Source organism: Mirounga leonina, unplaced genomic scaffold, assembly GCF_011800145.1.
Source record: "Mirounga leonina isolate KUSES-001 unplaced genomic scaffold, KU_Mleo_1.0 Mir_101664, whole genome shotgun sequence".
NCBI classification, from domain to species: domain Eukaryota; kingdom Metazoa; phylum Chordata; class Mammalia; order Carnivora; family Phocidae; genus Mirounga; species Mirounga leonina.
In genome coordinates, this window is record NW_023270175.1 from 18,344,448 (window position 1) to 18,359,022 (window position 14,575).

Below are 14,575 nucleotides of genomic sequence, written 5' to 3' on the forward strand. Positions count from 1 at the left end.
TATAAATGATCCAATAGCCAAAATTATTTTATAGTTAAAATGATCACTGTACATCCCCTTAAAAGTGTTTTTTTAAATAGCAACATACAAATTACCATTATTTTATTTAGCCTATCAAACAAAATCTGACATTTATGTCCCATCTCTGTATTTTCTCAATCTTTGGAATAAAGTAGGTTTAGAGCTGATTTCTAAGCTACTTTCTTTTGTGAAGGTCTTTTTAACAAAGAAAGTGACAGTTTACAAAGATAACAAATGCTGCTAAGTGCCTTTTGTCCTTACTTGCTAAAGTTTGTCTTCCAATGGCCTAGATGCTTAAGACATCAATAAAAACAAAAACTGTTCTCATTGCATTTTGATTATAAATGTGTGAACAGTATTCTATTAATTTCTCATTTCTGATGAACAGTAAACTCTTCTAACATTACAATTCTCTTTACTCTTCATTTAAGAATGATTAGACATGAGTGGTTATTAAAGAGCCTTTAGCAGGTGGAAAAAAGGAACTTATATAATTTTATGTTTATTTTCATTGGTAATTGCCTTAGGCATATCTTCTCACTTAAAAAAAAAATAAAAGGACACCCAAGGATATATATGTGTGTACAAATGCCAAGGGTACTCACTTAAATATATACTGACCCATTGGTCCCTATTTAACAATAAAAAATACCCTCTTATATGCAATCAATTTAGGCTATTATTGAACTCAATATCGATAACCTCCTGTGGTAAAAATGAATATCTGTCCATCTCAATCTAATTTCTTATTTTTCAATATCAATTGTCCAGGGTACCCAGCCAACAAGTTGTGAGTGGCATGTTAGTGGAAGTGACCTGTGTCACTTCCAGGCCAAAGCTCTTAAGCTAGTGTACTTTCTCCATATTCTTTTCCCTTTCTGGCCACCTGAATGACAATCTGCCAGGTAACATGAAAATCAAGTTTTAGAAAAGCAGAACTAACAAACCTATATGATTCCTGGACTCTTAGGTGAGCAAGAAATAAACTATATATTTATTGATCCATTTAGTATTTTAATCTGTTACTGCAGTTCTAGCCTACTCTAATTAATGCATTCCTCAATAATTTTTCTTCTATAACCAAAATGGAGTTATATAGGACACTATTCTTTCATCATCATCCACCACATAATAAGTATGTTTTTCAGGTCTATAGTGTTTCTCAATTGCTAGCTTCAATTTGTATTGGGTAAAATGTGTTAGAAAGTATATATTTTGGGGTGTCAGAAGACATCAGTTTAACCCCCACTTTGCCTTTTCTTGTTATGTTACTTGGTGTAATTTATAACCTTTGTGCCTCAATTTCCTCATCTGAAAACTATTTAATAATACATAATTGACAATTGTGTGTCAGTTTGTGTGTGTGTGTGTGTGTTGTGTGAAGGAATTAAAAGATAGTATTTATTAAAATTCCAAACATACTTGAAATATTATTCCAAATCAATATTCACTAATATTAAGTTGATTTGATTAATAATAAAGTAGTGATAGAAGTAATCAGGCATTACTTCAAGATTTAGATGGAGAAAATGAAATCCAGAGAATTTAACTCAGTAGCATTGGTGAGATTATGGGGAAATTTCCACTTTTACTTTACTCATGTTTTGCTAGTCCTTTTTCTATGAAAATGAATGATTGTTGGGAATAAAGTAAAGATTTAACATAATCCTAAAGGATTAAAACATTGGACTATTCATCAATTAATGAAATTTGGTCTGCTTAGAAAGCTACTTAAAGAAAAAAAATAACAGTTGCTCCATCTCACACCATGAACCCCAATTCCCAGCTCTTCTTCCCTGGTGCCTACACCCAAATCCCCCCAACCTATGAGATGCTCAAGGAGGAGCATGAGATGGCTGTACTTGGGGCACACCAGAGCTGGGCTCCTTTGACAACCACCATGATCAACATCCACAGTGAGACGTCTATGCCCAACTACGTCATCTGGTCCCTGTTCAACACAATCTTCACAAACTTGGGCCGCCTGGGCTTTGTGGCATTGGCCTACTCCATGAATTCTAGGGACTGGAAGATGGTGGATGACATGATTGGGGCCCAGGCCTATGCCTCCACCACCAAGTGTCTGAACATCTGGGCCCTGGTTTAGGCCTCTTTCTGATTATTATGTTCATCATTATTTTCACCACTGGCTCACTGATGACTTTCCAAGCAATTTCAGAGATCATATAAGGTTATGGAGGCTACTAATAGCTCCCCATGGCCTGAAGCTATCACTCCTTTCACAGCATTTTCTGTATATGTCAGTCTATTGAATTGAATTCAACAAAGCACTTTTGTGTGGAAAAAGAAAAGGAAAAAGAACAATAGCATTTGGGAATGATATAGGTTAGCAATTAAGAGTAAAGATTCTGAAACAAGATCATTCATATACATAACTGTTTCACAGCTTACTATCTGCATAACTTTGGGTAAGTTATTTAACTCTTTAGGTCTCAATTTAATAATCTCTAAAAAGTAGGTAGTAATAGTACTTACTCATCGGGCTGTTGTGATGATTAAAGGAGGTAATCCATAAAAGCACCCAGAACCACATTTGACACATAGTAAGCTCTCAAATGCTGGTTATTTTTACTGAGAAATATGTGATACATGTGAGAAATTATAGATGTTGATTATTGAAAGAACAGGGAGAGAATATGTTGACTGTATTAGTATCTGTCTAACTTCTCTTTCAGGTGGCTGAAAAATACACAATCATCTGTAATGCTATCATTTCAATCACACAAATCTTTAAGTCCAAGTTCATTCATCTATTTATAGTTAACCTAACTACAGGGCAGTGTCAGAGAGATAAAAGTAGCAATAGGATGATACTGAACTGTGACTGAGATGTCCAGTATAATCAGATGATCAGGAGAAGCTAAATCACTAGCATAATTTATATTTGGACAAGACCTCTGCTTTTTTTAAAGGTTCTTCCTGCTTTATGACAAAACTAAATTATTATTTCTTTGTTTTCTTCTGATTAAACAAGCATCTGCATAGTGACCAAAATTAATTTCTCTAAATCTAATCTAAATTTGGATTTTTAAAATAAATCCTAAAAGGATTTATAACATGGAAAATATAATGGAGTCTTTGAAATTACTGGAGGGAAACCTAGATTTCTGTTTGACTCCAGTCAGTCACTAGAGCACTACAGCACTTAATTCATTCACTGATATATAAATGATATTTCTATATTATCGCCCTCTTCTCAAAAGTAGGTAACTATAAGCAATATATGAACATGTGAGTGGTTAAGTTGTTGTCCCAATCCATAAAACTGATCTTTAAAAAATATTTTAAATATAAGTATCTGTGCAGTATAAAATATCAGACAGAAGTCTTGAATTTAATTTTAACTTGAATTTTATCTTTTGGAAATAGACCTATAAGAAGACAATGTCAAAGGCATTTTAGCATGAGAAAAATGTCTACTGCCACACTTCTGAACTTTTTTTTTTATTAAAAAGTCAAGTTTCTGGTACAACCACTATGGAAAACAGTATGGGGTTGTTTTTTTGTTTTTTTTTTAAATAAAAAAATTAGAGCTACCATATGATCAAGCAATTCCAATTCTGAGTATATATCTGTAGAAAATGAAACCAGGACCTCAAAGAGATATCTGTAGCCCCATGCTCATTGCAGCATTATTCACAATAGGCAGACCTAGAAAGAACCTAAGTGTCCATTGGATGAATAAAGAAAAAGTGATAAATATAAATATATATAAATATATATATAATTGGATATTATTCAGTCATAAGAAAATTCTGCTATTTGTGATAATATGGATGGACTTTGAGGATATTATGCTATGTGTGATAAACCATACAGAGAAAGATAAATACTATACGATTTCCCTTATATGTGGAATCAAAAAAAAAAAAAAAAGCCAAACTCAGAAACAAAGTAGAATGGTGATATCCGCGGGTTGGAGGTAGGGTAAATGGAATGATGTTGGTTGGACAAAGGATACAAACTTCCAGTTATGAGATGAATAAATTCTGGGAATCTCATATACAGCATAATGACTATAGTTAACAATACTGTATTATATTCATAAAAGTTGTGAAAAGAGTAGATCTTAAATGTTATCACCACAAAAGATATATATATGATATATATTTATATGTATAATATAAGTAATTATACATATATAATTATACATAAATATACATAATTATGTCAGGTGATGAATGTGTTAATTAACCTTATTGTGATACTCATTTTGTAATGTATAAGTGTATCAGATTACCACATTGTATACCTTAAACTTATACAATGTTATATGTCAATTATATCAAATCTGGAAAAAAAGTCAATTTTCTACACTATAGCACATATGTTTAGTTTCAGCTTTCATAAAATTAGTTAAATTTGCAATTCTATTCATGTGAGCACCTGAATATTTTTCATTTGCTTGTGTACATTTATAAAATCATTCTCAAAAAGAAGGCCTATGTGAACAATATCAATTCCAAAAAAAGTCTCAGGTTTGCAAATGTACTAATGAACGAATATTCATTCACCACCTTCTCAAATTTGTATCTGAAAATAGCATTTCTTTTTTTAAAAAATTATTTATTTTTTTGTTTTTTAAAGACTTTTTATTTATTTATTGACAGAGAGAGACACAGCGAGAGAGGGAACACAAGCAGGGGGAGTGGGAGAGGGAGAAGCAGGCTTCCCCCTGAGCAGGGAGCTCGATGTGGGGCTCGATCTCAGGACCCTGGTATCATGACCTGAGGCAAAGGCAGATGCTTAATGACTGAGCCACCAAGGCACCCCTAAAAAATTATTTGTAACTATTAAAATAACATGTATCTTTTACTTTAGGGCAAAATAAATGGCACATGGGAAGAAAAATATTGCTTACAAAATTATTAATACTATTATTCAAAGTAACTTGTAACCAGATTCAGATTTTCTTCCCACCTCTTTGATGTGAATAAGAATAATGAATTCTTGGGGCGCCTGGGTGGCTCAGTCGTTAAGCGTCTGCCTTCAGCTCAGGTCATGGTCCCAGGGTCCTGGGATCAAGCCCCGCATGGGGCTCTCTACTCGGCAGGAAGCCTGCTCCTCCCTCTCCCACTCCCCCTGCTTGTGTTCCCTCTCTCACTGTGTCTCTCTCTGTCAAATGGATAAGTAAAATCTTAAAAAAAAGAATAATGAATTCTTCAAAATTACTATTAATTAGCTAGACACTGAGCCCCTAAGTTTTGAATACTCTTCTTTGCTAGTGGAAGAGGACTCCTCAACCACATTGAGAATGGTGTCTCCACCATAATCTGAGGGGATTAGCCTTGCATTGTTTGAGGAAATTGTAATAGCATCCCTGAGGCAGTTACCCTGCAATAGATTGCTCATTTTTCTCAGGACCCACCCCTACCACTTATCTCAACTTCTAGACCTTTAACTAGACTCAAGTTCCAACAGGTCCCTAAAGTTGAGGTACAAATTGTGATCCATGAAATTGTGGGTTATGTATGTATAATTATTTATATTATATATACATAAATATATATAATATATATGTATCTTTTGTGGTGATAACATTTAAGATGTGAAAAAGAACTATTTGAGTTTTCTAATTTATACAGACAGATCTCAGGGACATGTATGAGAATGGATAGGAAAATTGAAAGGTGTGGAATAATGATGGAACAAACTTAATGTTGGCTCAGAAAAAAAAAAAAATTGAGATGGGCTCACCAAGCAGAAATTCTACATTTAATATTGTAGCTCAGGGAGTTAGGAAGTGATTTAACAGTTTGTTTGATTGGCTGAAACATAGATAAAAAGCGGCCCACAATGAGTGAATTAGAAAAGCCATACCTGCCTTGTTTTAATGTAGAGGAAAGGATTCTAAGGCTCAGGGAGATTGGGATGTTAGAGTGGGTATGTCATTTAAGACCTATTCACCAACGCAGGGAAGGTTCAGAAGATATACCTTTCACCACAACTTTGAGAAATAAATTTCTGAGGGGAGCCCCAGCATCCTTAAAGAGTTCTGTAATTGCTCGTCTATGTAAGCAAGACTTTTTCATGGGACCACAGTCACTAAATTAGCAAATCTAAATATACTAAGTAAGTGTATGTCAGGTGGCAGGACCCAAGCAGCAGCACTCAGCCACTAAAGGTAAGGTGAGTGTGGTAGTTGTAATGAACAGTAGAATCAGAGCAGCAGTCAGAATAGTCTGATTCATGTAGACCTATGTTATTGGATAATTGACCACGGTGATTATGGAAGTGAAATAGATAAGCCTTTAAATTCTTTTTTTTTAAATTTTTTAAAATTAAATTATGTATTTATTTTTAATTTTTTATTTAAATTCAATTTAGTTAACATATAGTGTATTATTAGTTTCAGGGGTAGAATTTAGTGATTCATCAGTTGCATATAACACTCAGTGCTCATTACATCAAGTGTCCTCCGTAATGCCCATCACCCAATTACCCTATCCTCCCACCCATCTCATCTTCAGAAACCCTCAGTTTGTTCCCTGTAGTTGAGTCTCTTAAGATTCTTATTTCATCTGTATAAGTAGAACAGTTCTAGGTGAAGTGAAAAAAGTCTAAGTTGGATCATAAAAAGAGTCATGGATCCTTAATCACTTCCCAGTCTTGAGCCAGTTCACAAACCCAGAACTCTTTGAATAAAGGAGAAGCCAGGCCCTCTTGAGGAAGAACTCCAATATACTGCCAAAATTTTATAATTACTCTTTTTCCCTGCCTTCTCCAAAGGCACCAATTGTCTTGTACCAGAGTAACTGTATAGTGGGAAAAGAAATAACCGACCTTTTAGGGACTACCAGACCTTGGCTGTCAAAGGACACTAGTTTGAGAACACCCAAAACATCACTATAGTTAACCATTCAGAGTAGGGATTCATTAAGGTCAGATGATTTGTGAAATTTTAGCTCAGATCTCACAGTGGGCTCAAAGGGTCCCCAACCCCATGCTGTGGTTTTAGTCCCACAGGATACATAATTGGAATAGATATACTCAACAGCTGGCCAAATCCCTACATTGGTTCCCTGATCTGTGGAATGAGGGCTGTTATGGTGGATTAAGCCAAATGGAAGCCATTAGAACTGACTCTACCTAGCAAAACTGTAAACCCTAAACAATACCACATTCCCTGAAAAAGTTGCAGAGATAAGTGCCAAAACTTGAAAGACTTGGAGACCTGAAAGATGCAGGGGTGGAAGTTCCCACCACATCCCCATTCAGTTATCTTATTTGGCATGTGCAAAAGTCAGATGGAACTTGGAGAATAACAGTGGGTTATTATAAACTTTACCAGGTGGTGACTCCAGTTGCAGCTGCAGTACCAGATGTGGTTTTATTGCTTGAGGAAATTAATACATCCCCTGGTACCTGGTTTTCAGCTACTGATTTGTCAAATAGCTTTTTATAGATAGTCTACCAGAAGCAGTTTGCTTTCAGCTGAGAAGACCAGTCATATACCTTTACGTCCTATTTGGAGGACTATAGCAACTCTCTAGCCTTATGTCATAATTTAGTTTATGGAGATCTTGATCTCCTTCTCCTCCAACAGGATATCACACTCACCCATTACATTGATGACATTTTGCTTATTGGACATAGTTATAAAGAATTAGCATCTACTATTGAATTAATGGTAAGACATTTGCTTGTCAGAGGGTGGGAAATAAATGTGACAAGATTTCAATCATTCTACCTCAGTAAATATCTATGGTGGTGGAGTATGGGTCATGTTGAGATATTCTTTTTAAGGTGAATACTATAGACAATGTTTTGACCCTCCCCCATTCAAATGTTGAAACTTAATCTTCAGTGTGACGGTATTTGGAGGTGAGGTCATTGGGAGGTGATTAGGTCGTGGAGGGTGGATCCTCATAAATGAGATTAATGTCTTTATAAGGGAGACCTCAGATAACTCCCTTGTGCCTTCCACTGTGTGTGGACACAGAAAGAAAATGGCTGACTGTGAACCAGAAAGCAGGTCTCAATAGACATTGAATTTGCTAGCACCTTGATCTTGGACTTCTCAGCCTCCAGAACTGTGGGAAATAAATCTATGTTGTTTATAAGACACTAAGTCTATGATATTTTGTTATAGTTGTCCAAACCCAAGACACTAAAGGATAAATTGTTGTATATGGCCCCTCCTACAACCAAAAAGGGGGTACAATGCCTGGTGGGCTTCTTTGGATTTTGAGGGCATCATGGTTCCCCATTTAGGTATCTTACTCTGGCTCATTGAACAATAATCTGAGAAAAACTGCTAGATTTGGGTGGAGCTCAGAAGATAAGGGGTTGCAACAGGTCCATGCTTCTGTGAAAGCTGCTCTGCCACTTGGGTCGTATGATCCAATATACCCAATGGTCTTTGAAGTGTCAGTGGCAGATAGGGATACTGTTAGGAACCTTTAGCAGGCTCCTATAGGTGAATTATGGCACAGATCCTCAGGATTTCAGAGCAAAGCTTGCCATACTCTGTGGATAACTACTCTTCCTTTTGGAAAAAACCTCTTGACCTGCTACTAGGTCTTAATAGACACTGACTGCTTAACTATGGCTCAACAAGTTACCTTTCAAACTTAGCTTCCCATCATGAACTGGCTGTTATCTGACCCACCAAGCACAGCAGCATTCCATTATCAAATGGAAATCATATAAATGATTGGCCTGAGCAGGCCCTGAAGGCACACATAAGTAACATGAAGTGGCCCAAATGATCATGATTCCATCCCTGCTACAGTCTTTTCTCTCCTAGCCCACATCTATGGCTTAATGGAGAGTTCCCTATAATCAGCTGCTAGAGGATATAAAAATAGAGACTGTTTTACAAATGGTTCTGCATGATATACAAGTACTCACTTAAAGTGGATGGTTTTGGCATTATATCCCTTCTCTGGGACATCCCTGAAGGACAGTGGCAAAAGGAAATTTGCCAAAAAGGCAGAATTTTGAGCACTGCACCTGATTGTTCACTTTGCATAAAAGGAGAAATGGCCAGATGTGTGTTTATATGCTGACTCATTGGCTGTGGACAATGGTTTCGCTGAATGGTGAATTATGTGAAAGGTAGAGGGAAGTATTATCTTATTATTATATTTATTTGGAGATTAAATATGGTTTAAGGCAATGGATATGGATGCCAAGTTGACAAAGGGTGGATTTGTGAGGCTTAATTTTATATGTCAAAGTGATAGGCCATGGGTGACCAGATATGTGTCTAAACATTATTATGGGTATGCCTGTGAGGGTGTTTCTGGATGAGATTAGCATTTGAATCAGTAGACTGAGGAAAGCAGATTGTTCTTTCCTATGTGGGTGGGCCACAACCAATCCCTTGAAGGCCTGAATATAACAAAAAGTTGAGCAATGGAAAGTTTGCTCTCTGCCTTTGTCTTTGAGCTGGGATGTCAGCCTTCTCCTGCCTTTGGAATCAGACTCTAACTGTACCATTGGTTCTCTTGGGTCTCCAGCTTGCCAAATGCAGATATTAGGACTTCTCAGACTCAATAATGGAATGAGATTTTTTTTTTAAGTCTCTCTCTCTCTCAATCCATTTTACATGTAAGGTAACTTATTCAGAGATTCTAGGGATTAGGAAATAGATATTTGTGGGACCATTATTCAGCCCACCACAATATTTTTTGTTTTAGAAAATATCAGCCTTGAATTCATATAAAGTGTACTTCAGACATAATGATAGCATGGGTGACATAGTCAGATTGTGAAGGGTTCCAATGTTAAGTCATTAACTAAAGGCAGAATTTTACCAGAATATAAAGAGATAATAATAGTTTAAGGGAATTACATAAGTAGTTGTTACTGCATATTATAAAGGTGGGAAATATCAGACATCAGAACCAAGAAGGTAGTTTAGAAGTCCTTGAAATAGAAAAACCTTGAAATGACAAAGACTTGAAGTCATGTAACATTGGGAGGAAGAAAAAGAATGGAATATGAGAGAAATAGGAAAGACCTAACTAAATTTGACAACTGATTAAGCTCAGACAGCAATGGCAAATTTTATGATGAAAAACTCCTGGAAGAGTTGGTTTGGGCATATAAGATGATAAATTCAGATTTAGGTAAGTATTGGTAGAGTATAAACATAGAAATGTTTGCCATAACACTGATAATAAAGATCTGGACCTCAGGGAATATAGTCACTAGACATATAAAAAATTTTGTATGTAGAGGTAATAATTGAAGTCATGTGGGTATATGAAATGACAGAGGGAGGGTGATATATATATATCATATTATACATATATAGGGAGGGAGGATGATATATATATATATATAATACACATATACAATGTATACATATATATGCAAGCACATCTATATATAAGCATACACACACATATATAAGCATATATATAATGTATGCATATATTACATTATATATTTGTTAGTATATATTATATGTATATATAATATAATGTACATATAACATACATATGCATATAATATGTGTATATATAATATACATGTATTATATACATCATATGTATAATGCATGTATATATTTATGAAGAATATAGACCATTTTACTTATGTAACATTCCTTTGCTGTAATAGAAAACACTACCTGAAAATGTGGGATGAACATAAGTCTATGTTGTAACACAAGCCCTTTGAAAAACAAGCAAAATTTGAGGCACCTGGCTGGCTTAGTAAGTAAAATATGCCACTTGACTTCAGGGTTGTGAGGTCAAGCCCTATGTTGGGCATAAAGCTTATTTAATAAATAAATAAAATTTTTAAAAATGAAAAACAAGCAAAATTTATGTTGTTAAAAAGAAATTCAGGCAAATATTCTCAAAACAATAATCATTATTACTAATAAGAATAATTATATATTTGTTAATTGTTATTCACATCTGCAAGAATCAGCCACTGTTCAGTTTTAATCTAGGACAAATATAAATATCCATGGGGACTACAGTTACACAAATATATTTTCAGATTCTACAGTGATTGGAATCATGAAATTAGTGGCACTCAGCTTCTTTAGCTCTGTAGACATATGTTTCTATCAATCAGCTTTCTCTGACAAATGCATGGTTACACTTTACCCAGATTGCCCCATTGTTTAAAAGGCTATTTAAATAAATTAACGTTCAGTTTCACCACTTTAGGGCATACTCTGAGCTGGGTGAAAAAACTATGTTAGTACATTATTTTATGCAATTTGTCTCTGGAGAGTATTCACCCAATCATCCTGTTCTTTACAGAGAGTCTAGAAAAAATTTGGATGCTCTGTAGAGAACAGAGTAAGAGCCAGTGCTATTCATGTTACCTGTGTTTATTCTAATTAGTTCAGATCCTGATAAAAAATAGTATGTTAATTGGACTTTCAAATACACAAAAATTGAATGTAAAGAAAGATGACTTCTGGGGGCTCCTGGGTGGCTCAGTCTGTTAAGCATCTGACTCTTGATTTCAGATCAGGTCATCATCTCAGGGTCATGAGATCGAGCCCCATGTCACTGTTTAAGATTCTCTCCATCTCACTCTTCCTCTGCCCCCCATCCCCACTTGTGTGTGTGCTCTCTCTCTAAAAAAAAATAAAGAAAAAATAAAGAAAAAAAAGTTAACCTCTGCTTGTTATTTTTCTTTTGCAAAAGACATATATTTGTTTATTACTAAAACTATTTTCATTTTTACTGAACAAAATACTTGAATTGGGTTGTGCTATTTAATATAATTTTTAATTGTGGTGAATATATTTTGCATTACAGATATTTCTCAAACACAAATTTGTAGTACAATCACACACAGTTTATTTCTATATGATCTTTATATTTCTGATTCATAATTGTTAATGGAATTCAGGTCAATGAAACAGTTACAGAGAGAAAGCATGTTATGTTTTTTTTCCAAATTTTCGTACTTACACATTGTTCTTTCTTGAAAACTGTTCACTTCCTCAGTATCATAACATTGAATTATTACATAACAAATTGAAAATGTTGGAATGCATAGCTCACATCAATCCACTTTTGCTTTATGTTATAATTTTCCTGCTTGACACTTACATAATTCATAACTGTCAACTTTATTCAAGCTTGTGACTTAAGGAAATTCAGGTATTATTACTCTCATTAATAAACAGCCACAGAAAAAAATTGAAAGTAAAAAGATGGAAAAATATATATCATGGAAATGGCAACCATAAGAAATCTGGCTATTTTAATATCAAACAAAATAACTTTAAAGGTTATTACTAGAGATAAAATGGGACATTTTATAATAACAAATGGGTCAATTCATCAGGACTATTAAAAAAAATAATGCACCTAATAAGAAACTAACAAAATACATGAAGCAAAAATGACAGAAATGTAAAGAGAAATAGACAACTCAACAATATTAATAGGAGACTTCAACACCTATCTTTCAATAATGGATAGAACAGCTAGGCAGGATATCAACAAAGAAGGAAATAGAATGGGTGCCTAGGTATCTCAGTTAGTTAAGTGTCTAACTCTTGATTTCAGCTCAGGTTATGATCTAAGGGTCATAAGATCGAGCCCCACATCAGGCTCTGTGCTCAGTACAGTCTGCTTCTCTCTGTCTCCTTCTGCCCCTCCTCTCATGCTCTCTCTCTCTCTCACTACCTCAAATAAATAAATAAATATTTTAAAAGAAGGAAATAAAAGACTTGAACAAGACTATAAATCAACTAGACCTATCGATAGAACACCTTCACTCAACAAAAGCAGAATATGCATTTTTCTCAAACACACATGAAACATTCACCAGGATAGACCATATATGTGCTAGGCAATAAGACAAACAATATATTTTAAAGCATTTATTTTTTAAAAGATTTTATTTATTTATTCATGAGAGACAGAGAGAGAGAGAGAAAGAGAAGGAGAAGCAGGCTCCCCAAGGAGCAGGGAGCCCAATGTGGAACTCGATCCCAGGACCCTGGGATCATGACCTGAGCTGAAGGCAGATGCTTAACCATCTGAGCCACCCAGGCGCCCTAAAGGATTTAAATAATACAAAGTATGTTCTCTGACCACAATGGAATAAAATTAGAAGCCAACAAAAGAAAAAGAAAAACTTGGTGAACTCACAAATACGTGAAAATTAAACAACACACTCCTAACTAATGGTCAAATAAAAAATTAAAAGGGAAATCAGAATATATACAGAACATCTTATAATTAAGGATAAGATATGTACAAATACTTGTACAGACATTTTATAAAAGAAGCTATTCTGGTATCAAAAAATTACAAGATACTATGTTAAACATTACTAGCCATTAGAGAAATGTAAATTAAAAGTATGAGATACCACTCTACAACATTAGAATGACTAAAATTAAGATGACTGATAATATCAAGTGCTGACGACAATGTAGAACTGCGGCTTTCATACATTGCTGATGGGTATGCAGAATGATATAGCCATTTAGAAAAAAACATCACAGTATATTAAGCCATTAAACATATACTCTACACATATATACTATATGTGTAACATGTTACACATATACATTTTATGAACCAGAAGTCTTATTCTTAGTACTGTTCCCAAGATAATTAAGGCATAATTCCATGCAAAGATTTATGCACAGATGTTTATAGGATCAGTAGTTATACCAGCTACCTAAATGGAAACAGTCTGAAGGTCCATCAACATAAATGGATAAACAAACTAATATATTCATATTAGAGAATATTGCTCATCAGTCAAAAGAAAGAAAACATTAATATATGAAAAAGCATGGCTGGATATCAAAAACATTATGCTACATCAAAGAAGTGAAACAAAAAAGGTGAGATACTATATTAATTCATTTATATAAAATTCTATGAAAGACAAATATACAGTGCCAGGAAGCAGATCAGTGATTGCAAGAGACAAGTTTCCTGATGAGATCAACAGTGAAGGGCCAAGATGAAACTTTTTAGGAATATGGAACAGTCTTATATTTTGAATGGACTTGTAGCCATGTTTCTATTTTAATAAATTAGACTTTAATGTATACAATTAATTTTTAGAAAGCATGAAGTGATAGAAAATAGACATCATTTTATTTATGTGCCATTGGAAATGAATATGAAAGCAATTTATGTGTCTCTCAATCTACAAAGTATTTCTTCACATGAGATGATAAATTTTATATACTTTAATGGACTCCATCACAGATTTTATATATATATATATATATATATATATATATATATATATATAAATATATATATATATCTATATATATTGTTTGTTTGGTTTTCTTTTTTTTTTTTTTTAGTTTTTATTTAAATTCCAGTTAGTTAACATACACTGTGATATTAGTTTCAAGTAGAGGATTCAATGATCCAGCACTTATATGTAACACCCAGTGCTCATCACAAGTGCCCTCCTTAATCCCCATCATTTATTTAACCCATTCCCCCACCCCCTTCCCCCTCTGGTAACCATAAGTTTGATCTCTAAAGTTAAGAGTTTGTTTCTTGGTTTTCCTCTCATTTTTATTCACCCTATGCTCATTTATTTTGTTTCTTAAATTCCACATTTG

General features: G+C 34.3%; 1 protein-coding gene across 1 annotated transcript; it reads left to right on the forward strand.

Moving 5' to 3' along the window:
• Nucleotides 1-1,852: 1,852 nt before the first annotated feature.
• On the forward strand, nt 1,853-4,261 carry LOC118011517 (interferon-induced transmembrane protein 3-like). The gene is made up of 2 exons (XM_035006390.1): nt 1,853-2,122; nt 4,217-4,261. The coding sequence occupies exons 1-2, from the start codon at nt 1,853-1,855 to the stop codon at nt 4,259-4,261; spliced, it is 315 nt and encodes a 104-aa protein (XP_034862281.1).
• Nucleotides 4,262-14,575: the final 10,314 nt, after the last annotated feature.